Source organism: Lepisosteus platostomus, chromosome 8 (assembly GCF_059453375.1).
Source record: "Lepisosteus platostomus isolate fLepPlt1 chromosome 8, fLepPlt1.hap1, whole genome shotgun sequence".
Lineage (NCBI taxonomy): Eukaryota > Metazoa > Chordata > Actinopteri > Semionotiformes > Lepisosteidae > Lepisosteus > Lepisosteus platostomus.
The window spans coordinates 20,926,130-20,939,783 of NC_142618.1; the positions used below are offsets into that span (position 1 = coordinate 20,926,130).

Genomic DNA, 13,654 nt, shown 5'->3' on the forward strand with positions numbered 1-13,654 from the left:
ATTGGATGTAGTGCTGTTTTTTACTGTATTATAGAACTGGAGGACCAGCCATGTTAGTGTCATCTGGTGCCTGTGGGTGAAGATGAAACAGTTTATCAACACTATATTTATGTACCTATCAGTTGTTCAGCAAAATAAAGTTTTATTTGAACTATTTAATCACTTAAGGATAAAAGGATAATGGTAAAGTGTGTAGGCAGTAAAATTATGATTGTGGTTACAATGCCAAGAGATGTAATTTAATCAAACTCATCCCAGTAAAGGGGAGCACATGTCCATCAGAGCCGCAGATATGGTCTCTTAAAAATGGGTTCTTTGTTCTGTATTATACCAGAGGTCTTTGATCCAGGTTCTAGAGAGCCAGAAACTGGTTTTATATCACTCTAGGCTTGGTTTCTCAACACGTGGAACGATTTTGATTTTGATCACGTAAAACTGGTGCTTTTTTCAGTTTAATAGATTAGAAATCATCTGAATTGAAAATATCATTGCCCTGTAGCTCTCATGTACCAGTGGGTACTTCAGTGTGTTGTTTCATTTCAGATTGAATTGGACAGATGAAGGTGTTAATTTAGTGTTGCAGGTGTCCAGAAAGCAATGACGTAAGGGTGACATGCGAGTCCTGCTAGACTGTGGCTCACCAGGACCACCTTTGCCCCCACCCAGTATTATGAAGTGGCCTGGTTAATGTGCCATGCCTACCATATGAGTACTGGCCATGTAAAAAATGGCTTTAATAATGCAATGAAAGTCCAAAGGTTACCTTTTACTTGGAATAATAACGCTAGGAATAAGGTACATTATTCTTTGCTGTGAAACCAAGAAACCTAAATAAAACATAGCACTACAGGGACTGATCATATTCTGAATCTGTAATGACTAAACCTTTTCTTCAGCTTTTTAGTGTTTTTAAATTCTCTGTACTGGCTTCAGTTAGTTTTTTTCCCCAGAATAAGAACTTCCCCTATATGTATTTTGTAGTACTTAATCGACCCCCCCCCTGTGTTTTTGCAGATTGTCTCCTTAGCCCTGGGTTAGTCTTAAAGACTGCTGTTCACACATGGTGGACAAACATTTATATACGTGTACACATTCTGTATTTCTGCTTGGTGTTCCATTTTGGTGCGTAAGGTGCTTTTACCTTGAAGAATGACCAAATAAAGGATGGGGAACATAGTGTAGACCTAGCTACCCAAATAAAGTTATATAAACAAATACAAATTGTATTATGATGTCTGTTTATTGTATAATTATTACAGAAAACCCCAAAGATGAAAACTATAATGGATACAAATACAGTTCACCCAGAAAGACTGTATGCTGTAGGTGTGAATAAATGTTTAGTTAAGGTTATACTATTGTTATCACGCATTACTTTTTAAAACAGAAATAGAGGAAAAATGGCATTTGTCACTGTTAACACCTAGTTATTTCGACAGGAATTTGGCTTTCTAGAGTTAAGTGTCTGACTCTTTCAGTTATACTCCTTATCCTTCTATTCTCGTTTGTTGTCAAATCAGTTCTTGCTTGCCCCCATTCAGTTTCTGTAATTAGATATCTGAATTGCCACTTAAGGGAGCATTCAAAGGAAGACAAAGAAGGAGCTTAAATTAAGACAAACCCCTCATTTGTGCTCCAAACGTCTACGTTTTTGTTAATGATTTTCAAGGTTACATTCGCTTGTACCCAAATCAGGAATTGTGTTGTCGGCCTGCAGAAGCATTGTCAAGTGGTTCAAAGCCTCTATTTTGAATTCCTGCATGCTGTTATTCTTAAATCTGTAATGTTATCCTGTACTGTGCAAACCGTGCGCAGAGCTTATGATCTCTGAATTTGCAGAGCAATGCTTCTGAAAAAAATACAGAAAGTAGCAGGCAGGGAAAAAGTGAGAATAAGATGGTTATATATATGGCCTACCTCAGAGGAAGTGGGTTTCCTTGTGAGGCCATTGTTATCGGCTTCTGGCACTACAGAGGTTATACTGTGCTGAGAACTTGAAATTGGCATGGGTTTCCTTTTTATGTATGCAGTTTATCTTCCATTACCGTATAGGAAAGAACTCTTCTTACATGAGCAGCACAGAGTTTCTTTTTCAGAGGTAAATTACACTGGCTTTGGGAACATAAAACCAAATGAAATATGTAGCGGATCATTCATATTACAGTGTAATAAAGCACACCTCATGTTTTTGGACAATGGTGGCAGATATGAGAAGGAACGATAGATGTCGAGTCCATTATGCCAAAGCAGCCTGTATCGGGCGATGAAAACGCAAGTAGCCAGTGTGTCTGCTTCCTGGTCCGCAAAGGCTCTCCAGGAAAATGTGCCGCGCGGCTGCTTCTTCTGTGCAGGGGCCCCCACCTTTAGCATTACAGGTCATTAAGTTGGAGGGCACAAAAAAAGGGAATTAAAAATTATCGCGGATCATTTAACAAAGCACATACAGAAAATAAAACATTTGGCACATAAGCTCACTGTTCAGTGTAACATACTTTTAACAGTCATGTGCAACTATTAATTTGTTTTCTAAAGAAACCTGAATCTTCAGCACTTCTAATCACTCAAAAAGCTTTGCTGTAACTGCTATGTGTATCCCGTAAGACAATTTTTTTTTAATCAATCCAGATTTTGTGCTGTATTGATATTTTTTTGACCTGAAACAGAATTTACATTTACCAGTTGTTATCCTCGTCATGTTATTTCACCAGAACCAGCCTTAAAGAGGATTAGCTGCTTTCTAGATTTTATGTTGGAACTACAGATGGAATGTTACGTTGTCACCTGCTACCATGACCTCATTTTTCTCCTATTAAGAAAGTCATTGAGTCTCTTACTGAGCTTCACATTCGTGCTCTGATGTGCTTTACATAAATGAGTTGGTTGCCATGGTCTTTGAAATGGGTTAGGTGCCAATTAAGTGTGGTGCACCACTGAGAACATGCCTCCGCTCCAGTCCTCGCAGTTCTCATAAAGCATCTCGTAAAACTCAGTGCTTTTGACATGGGACCACCTGAGGAGAGATTTTTGTTAACTTTCCCGACTAGAGTGATCGGATGGGGAAGAGTAGCTCCCAGGTGTTCGAGTGGAACTTGTGCAGAGGTTCTGAGTGGCTCTGTGACTGGCACACGTCTGGGGGAGACTGGCATAATAAGGGTAAAGGGAGGAAGGTCATTGACTTCATGAAATCTTGGATGTAGGGTGTTCTTCACCCGTTTTACTTTAGAGGCTTTAGTTTTCATTGGAAATATCTCTGAATTTGGACATAGAGGAGCAAGAATGACCGTTTGATACCAAATAGCTGTGTTATTTTTGTTTAATTTTGTGCTCACTCTTCTTTTTAAATGAATTACATTTTAAGGTATAATATCCTGTTTATTTATAAAGATGATGTTTCTGGAAGAGTCACCGGGACATACAAATCACATATTCGAAGATGTGGGATAGTTGAGGTTAAGCACCAGCATGCATCAGTTACAGAAATCTGTAGGGGGAAGTAAGAGTGAAAATCCAGCTTTTTGTAAACATTGTCTGCCTATGTCACCGACTGTTCATTAGATAATTCACTATTAGTCAAGTTTTGTTTAGGTAAATTCACTGTTAAAACCTCAGTCCTTCTGGAGTGAAGACTCACTTTGGTTCTAGTTAGTTTTTGCTCATAATTTGTTGTATTGCTATTGTATAGAATAAGAAGTCCTGGGGTTGTAAATAAACTTCAGATATTCTCACAGTGCATTTGAGAGTGTGCTCCTGTCCTGCGTTTTCCTTGATTTGAAATTTGTTGTTGATGCACTCCATCAGCCTGCACCTCTGTAATCTTGTTTAGGGGTATGGACCTTGTTGTATTGTATGATTTATTTTCATTATCAATAAGTATATTGCTTGTTCACAGACTGATGACTTCATCAGTCAAATCACATCCATCTGCTTTTGATGGTTTTGAAGTGAGGTTCTGTGTTACATTTGAAGATAAATATAGATTAATTAGGAGAGATAAAAAAGGCATGAAAGCAGATGTCTCATCCAAGTCTTTTATATACAGGACCACTACTGGTAATGGAACAAAAATGCAAAGTTTCACTTTCTCAGATTTACCTTTTCTTTTTTTTTTTTAAATACAGTCAAAGACTAGATATCATTATACTTTATTCTCTACATACAATTTTAAAAACAAAAATATGTGGCTCACAGCTCTTTGTAGTTTCCAAATTCTAAACTACAGAGCACCAGTTATTTTCACAAGAAGAGACCGTATTTCACTAGTAGCCACTCAAGTTTATTTCAAAGTGTTCTCTTTCTCTGTTTATTTCCATCTGAATTTCATTACTCACATTGAAACTGAAAATTGCTGCTTTACTGTAGTGTAGATTGAGTTTTCTTATCAGGTTCTGATGAGTTTTACTGTAATGAAGAACCTGCAGATGTGTTTGAGTACCTGTGCTCTCGTTATCAGATTAGCTCTTTCCGCTTCTTGATTTAAGTAACTAGCTGCCTAAAATACCAGATGTTTCTTTGTTACATTTTTTTTTGCCATCAAAGCAAAGCTGATAGTTGCAAAGAAGTACAGTAGATGGTAATACAGCTGTGAATGTTGGTTAACGCTTCATCTTTTATGGATTTATTTCCCCACAGTATACAGTCTCTCCCTTGAACATGCTTGATGGCATTATGGAAGATCACAATGCAATCAAGGAAAGATCTGATCAGATTTTTTTATGGATTGTTCATGTTTGATAATAGGACAAGTGTCCCCCTTAAAATACAGCAAATGGAATGGCAGTTATCTTTTTTAGTTACTCTGTCATGTATGTGATTCTTCGTTCTTGGGAGAGATGGTAGTTATGCATGAACACTGCAGTTTTTCATGTTATCCTAGAACAGGTCCAGTTCATGAGTGGCAGGAAATAAAGCACATAGCCCTCCATGGACTGCTGAGTGTCAACACCTTGAGTATGAGTGAAACCTACTGGGATGAGGGGGCAGCCCGGTTTCTCTGCTTACGCTGCCCTCTGGTTTAAAATGTTCAATTCCTGGTTCAGTTTTGTTACGGCAGTCTTTAGAGCCCATTTAAAAGAAAACCCGATATGTACAGATGAATCCCACACTGCATTTATCATGGTCTTCCTAACACACGTCTGGCTCTGATTTCCTGCATTGTTAGGGTCTTATTCTGATTTTTATTTTAAATGTTTATCTTGCCAAACCAAAAAAAAGTGCTGAGGCTGTGTTAAAAAAAAAAAAGTCAATTTGTCTGGCTTAAGCCATAAGGTATTCGGAACCTTTTCTCAGTTACAACATTCCAAAAAAGAACAACTGAAAAATACATTTAACTGATTTGTAGACTTTGTGGAAAGAAAATCAATTCTGTAAATGTTTCTTCTTCTGTATGAAATATGTAGTGTATTCAGTTTAGTTTACCGCCTCCTTAGTACTTTTCAGATGGGTTTTATTGTGATCTCATTTATATGATATGTAACCAATCCTATCTCTAAGGAAGGTAGTACTCATACAACGAAACATACTGTGCTAACAGTTTCTGCTTTTTAATGCACATCCTTGCTGTCTGTTCATATCAATTTTACCCTCGGTTCCTGTAAAACAGATGTTTGGCTTACCTTGAAAACCCTGGCAGCAGTTTGTGACCTCCAACTAAAAAGGCCCTTAATTTACTCACTGTACACTCTTGCGAAATAAGGCCTTGATAAATATCTTCAGATACAGAGAGGACGCACAAGCAGGAAATCAGTCATCCCTGCCAACTCTTCCCTCTTTGGAAGACCAGGTTCCCCCCCCCCCCCTTAAATCATTCTTCATTATAAGACAACAGAAGCAGTATGTTTTGCCATCTTCCATTCGTTGTGGCATGAATATATTATTGAGGAGCGGTAGAAAGAAAGGAAATACTGTTATTTAGCAATGTGGATATGCTGGGTAGCCAAGCAAAGAGCTTTGCAAAGGTAGTTGAAGATTTGAGAACCTTTTAAAATTGTAACTGCAGCATAAAGTCTAATTTATACTTACTTGAGCCTTTTAGAGAATCTAGTGCAAATATAAGTTTTGAACATGCAACCATAAATTGCCAGGATACTTTTTTCTTTGTGTTTCTTTCTTTTTGCCCCTTTTTGTCCCATAAAATTGACATCAAGTGAAATTTAGCAGTATTTTTTCATGGGCTGTATAATTTCACGTATATATTGATTTAATGTTTTTGGCATCATTGTGATTTATCGTTCATAAGTAACCATGATTACACTCAAGAGACTTTGTTACAGAAGGTCTAAATCACCTTGTTAGTGAGAGCATTGTTTGGAAACAAGTCAAACCTGGTAAAAGTCAAGAAAGGAACCAAAATGTCTGTTATCAAAAGGGCAGGGTTTTGTGTGATCTGTATGTTGGAGGCTGGAAATAGCACACTAATTCTCACAATGTGGAGCAGTCACAGCCGGCGGTTTCTTACAAGGGAAGATTTTGCAACCAAATGCAGTCTGTCAGTGATGGACCATTATCTGGAAGAACATGAATCACAGCACCTTGCCAAGATCACTGCAAAGATCCAAGGGCGATTGCCCACTCAGGAGCATCCAGTCTCTACAGAACTCCACTTGTAGTGATTGATGGCAGCCTGACTGCACTGGGCAGGACCTGGGACCTCACCTGCTGCCCTTTCTGTGGGCTCATCTCGTCATGAACAATATGCCAGCAGCTTTACTGTGACAGTCATAACCTGATGGCCTTACTCCCCATACTTGAGCCATATTCAAGCCCCAGGGCACTCTACATGCCAGCAAGCAGTGACATCACTTCACTGCCTTCTTAGAAATGCTTTTGGTACTTAATGTCAAAAAGGGAGCACAACTAAGGCAGTTTCAATTTAAAGATGCGTCTTTAGAAAGAAAGTAATTAAAATTTTTAGTTTTGTGCCAATAAGAAAGTGGTAGTTTCTGGTTTACAGATCAACCCAGTGGTATCCTTTAAAGAAACGTTAGAAGATGGGCAGTCGCAAGCGAAATATTGAGAAAATGATGCTGTGTAGGTGCGTACACACACCTCTAGAAGTTGGTAAATTCCTGTTTTTAATATTGAGGAATTTGTGATGACAGGTTATTGATAACTTTGGACAATTACCCTAAATAGGTGGTAAATAAAATGTCCCCTGTTTGCTGGTTGGAATCATAGTTAACAGGACCTTTAACAAGAAGGTTCATAGTAAATCATTCCTTACTGAAAAGTAATTCCTTGAAGAATTTGAAGAATTCACTGCTGTTAAAAAGTATGGTATCAAGTTCATGACAGTATAAGGAGAAATACTGGCAATCAATTTTAGTTTAAGGAGATGGAAAGTACTGTGTAAAATTATTTAAAAAGAACAGTATCAGTGGAACAGTTTGTAGATAAGGGGTACAGTGAGAGGCCAGGAGAGTGATAGAAAATAATATGGCAAAGGGATATTTTAGCTAAAATAAAACTGAATGGACCTCAGAAAGGAAACGTTCATAAGATGAAATGAGATTAGCTAATGAGCTAATATCTGTAAACGGGTGAAAGTCACAGATGTCACTAATATAGGAGGATAAGCAAAAAGGTGTTGAAGTATCAAAGGAAGTTAAAAAGACCTAGACTTCAAGTCTGGAAAAAGTATGGCATTTGAATGACATTTAATGTAGCGATATGGCGAATATTCCATGCTAGTGGCAAATATAAAGTTCCAATCCCCACCTTTCCTCATCGTGGAACCTGGCCAGTGATGTTCGATCGGCATCAACGGGCTTAAGTATGGAATTAATTATTAAGTATGGATGGACTCCTACAATCCTGGAGCTGCTTTGATTACTGTTGGCAAATTTGCATTCCGTCAAAACCTGGGTAGAAGCTATAATGATTTCTCCACATTTAAAGATGTGGTATACAGGCATCTCCATCCTCTGTATGTTCTCCAAGCCATTGAGCAACTAAGCACCGACATCCCTGCCCTGAGGGAAATCCAACTTGTTGTGAAACAGCAGCTCAGTGAACATGAAGGTGATTATGAAGGCGAAATCAAAGGAAAAACATCAGATACATGTGAGTTTTTCATTGAGAATTTAGGCAATGCAGTATTTGCAGAGGAGGCCAGAAGAAGTGTCGTAAAAGCAAGCATGAGTTAATCAAACATCGATATCAACTCCTGGGAGAAAATGGCCTGCGACTGAACCAAATGGAGTGAAAGTATCTGGACGGAAGCCCAGTACTTTGAGAAACGGTGTTGTCGGAATGAGGAAGACAAGCAAGAGCGTAAAAGACAGTTTGTTTGTGCAGTGTGCAGTCAGTTAGGTCTCGCAACCAAACATCTCCTCGACCTGCCAGTGTGTGTGCAGTGCTGTAGTGGGTATTGGTCTTATAAGTCACTATTGGGTTTGTTCAAGTCCATCATCCTCAAACATATGAGACTATCAAAGATGTAAAAGCATAAACTTTAAACATAAAATGGAAACACTGAGTTTGAAGAAGATACCTATGGGAAAAAAAAGGTTTTTATGAGGACCTATGAGGATCATTTACCTCCACTAAACAATGTGGAGATGCAATAAAGAAGTCTAAGATCTGTACAGAAAAAGTTGACTTAATAAATGTTATATTATATTCAAGATAGTGTACACTTTTGGTTACCATTTTCCCACCAAAAAAAAAGATAATGCTACTATGAAACTATAATTATATTATATAGACTATGTACTGTCCATTCCTAGGCTGAAAGAAATGTCCTAAATAGACCAGCAAAAATAACTGAATCCTTTTAGTCTTCGAGTCTATGACAATAGACTATGATGGGACCCAATTCACTTACTGAGAATCCTCAAAGAGGCAAAGTGAACTAATTGGACATTTTTTAGAATCAGCAGTCATAAATGAAACAGGCGGCACAACTGGAGAGCACAGGAAAGTACATTTACAACTGAGAGAGGTAATTTTATTTTAAAAACTTAAAGGCAAATGGCAACAGGCAACAACATTGTCAGCCAGACTTTGGGACCTGACACCCTGGCTTCTTTTAAGAAACGGCTGGATGAGATATTCGATTCAATTAGATATTAGCAACCACCCAACATAGATAGGTCTCTTTTTTTGTAACCTTTCATATGTTTTTATATTCATGAGCTGGAAATCTAGGCCATACAACCTAAAACTAACCATTTACTGACCAACATAAGTCATTTGCTTTATCAATTACATGTTGATTGAAAGTTAATCACAGAGGCATAATGGTGACCATCAACATAAGTCACCTAAGATATGAAACATTGTGTTTATGCTTTTGTTGTTGTCTATTTTTCTTTCATGTAACAGGCTTTTTTTTTTTCTCCTTACAGAAACAAAAGGAGAGGACACCCTGGGGCCTGACGCTCAAAATAATGGGTTAAAATGTAAGTACAGGTTTTCATTTCAACACTAAATTAATCTGGAGGAATGCTCATGTTTATGTTCTCTTCCAGCAGATCAGGCTATGGACAGATCTTACTGTAGTTGATGATCCATGGACAGTGCATCTTTAAGATCCATTACTGGGGTGAGAGTAGAAAATTAACTGGGGTTCATTCATTTTTGTTTTCCATTAGGGTTGATATTGGTGACAATAAATTACAGGACAGAGTGAACGATACCCGCGACATTTATGATAAGCCTGCGTCCGGCTTTAACAGTGTCTTCAGAATTCTGGTAATTTATAGTTCTTTACAAAATGATCTAGTCAGATCTGGATTACTGCGAAATGTGATGTTTTTACAGTGTAAAAAAAGTCCATACATCTTGTTTTTTTTACAAGTATATTAAAAAGGTTAAACAATTGTGTTAATAGGTTTCGTATACGAAGTGCAGGGCTGTAAAAATTCTTGATGAGACTATCCTCATAAAAGGTGGGGACTTTAAACAGCTTCTATTAGTCAGTCCTGTCATTCAGCCAGGGCAGCATTAGTGCTGCTGTAAAGTTTCAGAATTTCCCAGCTAGAATCTCAGAACATCAGTTATGCAGGTGCTGTATTTTCTGCTAGCTTGCAGTACTTCTGCATAATTGTGACAGGGGAAATAAGGTATTAATCACTCTTTGTCAGGTACTTTTAGTTTGACATCTCTGAAGTATTTTGAGAGACTGGCAGTTTTACGCCAGTGTGCTTGCAAACAGCGTTGCTGTTCAGGGCTGCTTATTGAACTGTCGAATGCTAATCCCGATTCTTGTGTCAGCTTACAGACCATTGTCTTTCAGTCTTTCGCTTTGGTGCTTATTTTTCAATTGCTTGATTTTAACATGACGCTTGGGAGCTGCGTGGCTGATCGCCCACTGTTGCTGGCTAATGGAAACATTTTCAGATGCAGCCAACTCGATTCCAGTTCTGCCTCCCCATCTCGTGTGTTAGTGGGGCGAGAAAGCAAGTTGTGATTCGAGAATAGAGGAGTGGTTGTGTTTCATTTTTTTTTTATGGCTGTGGGGGGGGGGTTCATTATACAGTATGTAAAGTGATGATCTTTTCAAAGACGTGACCACAGTATAAAAAGAACAAGTCTTGGCTTCTCATCTCTAAATTTGGATCATATATTAATGCTAATGTTTATAAATGATGTTTATTTTTTGGGGTAGGAACAAGTATATTGTGCACTTGCCACTTTTTATCACACTATGATTATCTGTTTTAAGAGATCCCAAGCTCAAACCACTTGCGTTTCTTCTCATAACATTTTTGAATGTCACTTTGCTTTACAAGGACTGGCAGCAACCCTTATGAAAGGTAAATTAAGGCCACTTTACATAATGGAATATGTCTGGAAAGACTGTCTGTAGAAATCTAATAAAATTCTAAAGGGGTTTCATGAATATTTTGTTTATGTAGAATCTGAAAAATTGTTAAAAATTGTCATTTTTTTTGTACAGTGCTTTAAAATGTTTTTTGTTCTGTAGTGTTATTAAAGCTCAAATACTATAAAATCATTTGTGAGTTTTAGACTATTGATGACATTTTTCCACTTCCTGTGTTAAGATGTTATAGTATAAAATTAAACAAAAATGATTTCTTTAAAGTAACCAGAAGATTCGATGATCTTGTTCAGTCGTGGATCAAATACAAAGATAAACAAGAAGGCAACAGGCACTCAAGCCTGATTTCCCTCATTTTATAAGGATGAATGTAATCCAGCAAACGTGAGTTTCTCAAGAAGCACCTGGCCCTTACAGTGAATTCTGAGGAGAGGTTGAGTGAGCTGGCAAGTGTTCCGCTCCTTCTGAAAGTATTTAAGAACATAGCAACGCCTGATTTTGTGTACAGCGTTGTTTCCCACTGGACTGAAGCAGGAATCGACACCACCTTCTGCGAATATTGCGCAAGCATTACAGAGCCTGAACAACTTCCTGATGGCTCTGGAACTGGGCCTGCTTGTGTGAGCAGTGCTCAAGGCTGGGTGTTTCATCACCGGACACACAATGTTGGGTTTTAAATTCCTTTCAGAATGTTTTATTTAGGTAATCAAAGTCTCACTAGGCTTTTAAAAACGACAGTTTACAACATACTTGTTCTGTTGGCATGAAATGGCATTTTAAAACTTGTTTCCCTATCCTTTAAAATGATCGCTTACTGGCATCATACAGTTTGCCATGTAAAGTTGACCACTAAAAATGATTTATTTACAGTGTAGTTGAAAATGGTACATGAAGATACACGCTTCCTCTTTATGTCTAATTGTATATATACAGTTGAGCGACAGGTTTTAGTATAACGAGTGTCAATGGGTGTGCAGTGTGTCCCTGCATGAAGTCCACAAAACTCGAGCCGTAATATTTCAGGAACATGGTTTCTGTTGTGTGCAAAGCCTCCCAAACCTCTTTTCTTCACATTTTCATTTTAATTTCCTTAAAATCTCTATTTGGTTTAAATATAGGTTTTAATTACACTTGGATCAGTGAACCATGTTAATGTGTAGAAATTGATTCATTAACACAGATAAAAGTGTCTGAATGCATCAAGCTTGTATATGATAATGGCGTGATCGCAAAGCTGTAGTTAGAGTTGTATAGACTGCTTAACAAATTCATCATCCTTTAACAAAGGAATGAGGCTAAGTTCAGAACATGGTAGGCCAGCTCAAGCATTTGGGATCTATTGTTATTCTTTCTGATGCAAGCTTTTCTGAAACACTCCAGACACACAGCATTTTAATCTTAATTATTCATTTTGCGACACCAACCCATTTTGCCTGTTTCAGTATGAATTTATGAGAGATTTGACAGGCAAATAGAATGTCGCGGCTCTTGTTCCCATTTTTCGTTTCTCGTTCCCTTCAGAGAATTGAACTTCAAGTAGCAGGCAGAGTAAGAAACGTGTGTGGATATGCGTGTGCCAGGATACTCGGTGCTTGCATTGAAAGCCCAAATCGTCACCCGTTTTAGTCATACTGTAACGATCGGTTTGGTAAAATAGAGAAGCGACGTGCTAAATCACATCAAAGTTAGTGCAGGGGGAATCCATCCACCATCACTACACAAATAACATGAGAAAGATGACTTACATACGAGAGGAGATCATTTAGCTAATGGTTGCTAGTAACTAATTTATCCGAGTATATTATCATCCATCCGTTTCTGGAAAGAAGCCAGAGTATCTGCTTTAGCAGTACAGACCAGGCTTTCACAACTCTTTCTGTGAAACGAGTGCTTCTCGTTCCTAGCTGAAATGCAGCTTCAATTTGTGTTCTCTGATTCCTGTTCTCCTTGAACTGACTGGAAGCACCAATGATGGACGCAGACCAGGTGTGCCCTACAGTTCCGCTGAAATATCCCACCCACACAGCAGCGACTACAGCTGATAACCCGCTTGGATCATTGAAGACTCATTAAACCTGATTACAGTAATGATTTGCCCCCACAAACATGGTGTCATGGTCCTTCGCCACCAGACTGTCACTCATGTTGATAGTCAACATGTAGATAAATTATACAGGATGGTGTTGTCTTGGTTGTCTCATTTCTAGTTGGCAGTGGTAGAGCAGGCATAACCAAATTTTCATGGTCCTGTGGATCATTGTTATTATGGCAGCAACATAAATGCATTATCCATCCATTAATGACAGCTTTTGGAGTTTCAATAGCTGTTCTCAGCGTATTGCAAATAATTATTTGGTCACTTTGTGAGACCCATGCCACTCATGTTCTTAAAGCAACACAAAATGTCAATATAATTCCTCTATCTTGCACCTGTGGGGGCAGATGTGTTGATGCCTACAGTTCTTTTACAGATTCAGTGGATGAACTTCCCAGTGATCCTTGTGTTGTTTTACCATTTACACGCTTTTGCTCAAGCCAACAGTATGGTACTCATTAAGAAGACTTGACTTCAATGGAGTCTACCTGCAAAAGAGGAGTTCGTACATATTTATGTACGATCCCCTTTCCAGACCAGCATCAGCCCATCTAATGTTTTGTTTTTGAGCTCTGACATCAGTCTGTGAAGTGCAAGTGACTAAAATCTAGAATGGATTCAAATCTAGAATGGAGTACGGTTCTAACATTGAATTGACAACGCACTCGTCAAAGTCGTCACAAGGCGAAGTGGATAGGGCCCTGGACTGCTGATCGGAGGGTCCTGGGGCGCTGCTAATGTTCGCTTGAGCAGGGCATTTCCCTCAGACGGCACCAGGT

General features: G+C 38.4%; 1 protein-coding gene across 4 annotated transcripts in view; it reads left to right on the forward strand.

The window, feature by feature from the left end:
- The window catches only part of zeb1b (zinc finger E-box binding homeobox 1b), a 108,181-nt gene that overhangs the window by 73,355 nt on the left and 21,172 nt on the right, over positions 1 to 13,654 (forward strand). For all 4 annotated transcript variants that reach the window (XM_088642870.1, XM_088642871.1, XM_088642873.1 and 1 more), the window contains exon 3: positions 9,345 to 9,398. In XM_088642870.1, the coding sequence (XP_088498996.1) occupies positions 9,345 to 9,398 (54 nt within the window). The remainder of the gene's footprint in view (positions 1 to 9,344; positions 9,399 to 13,654) is intronic.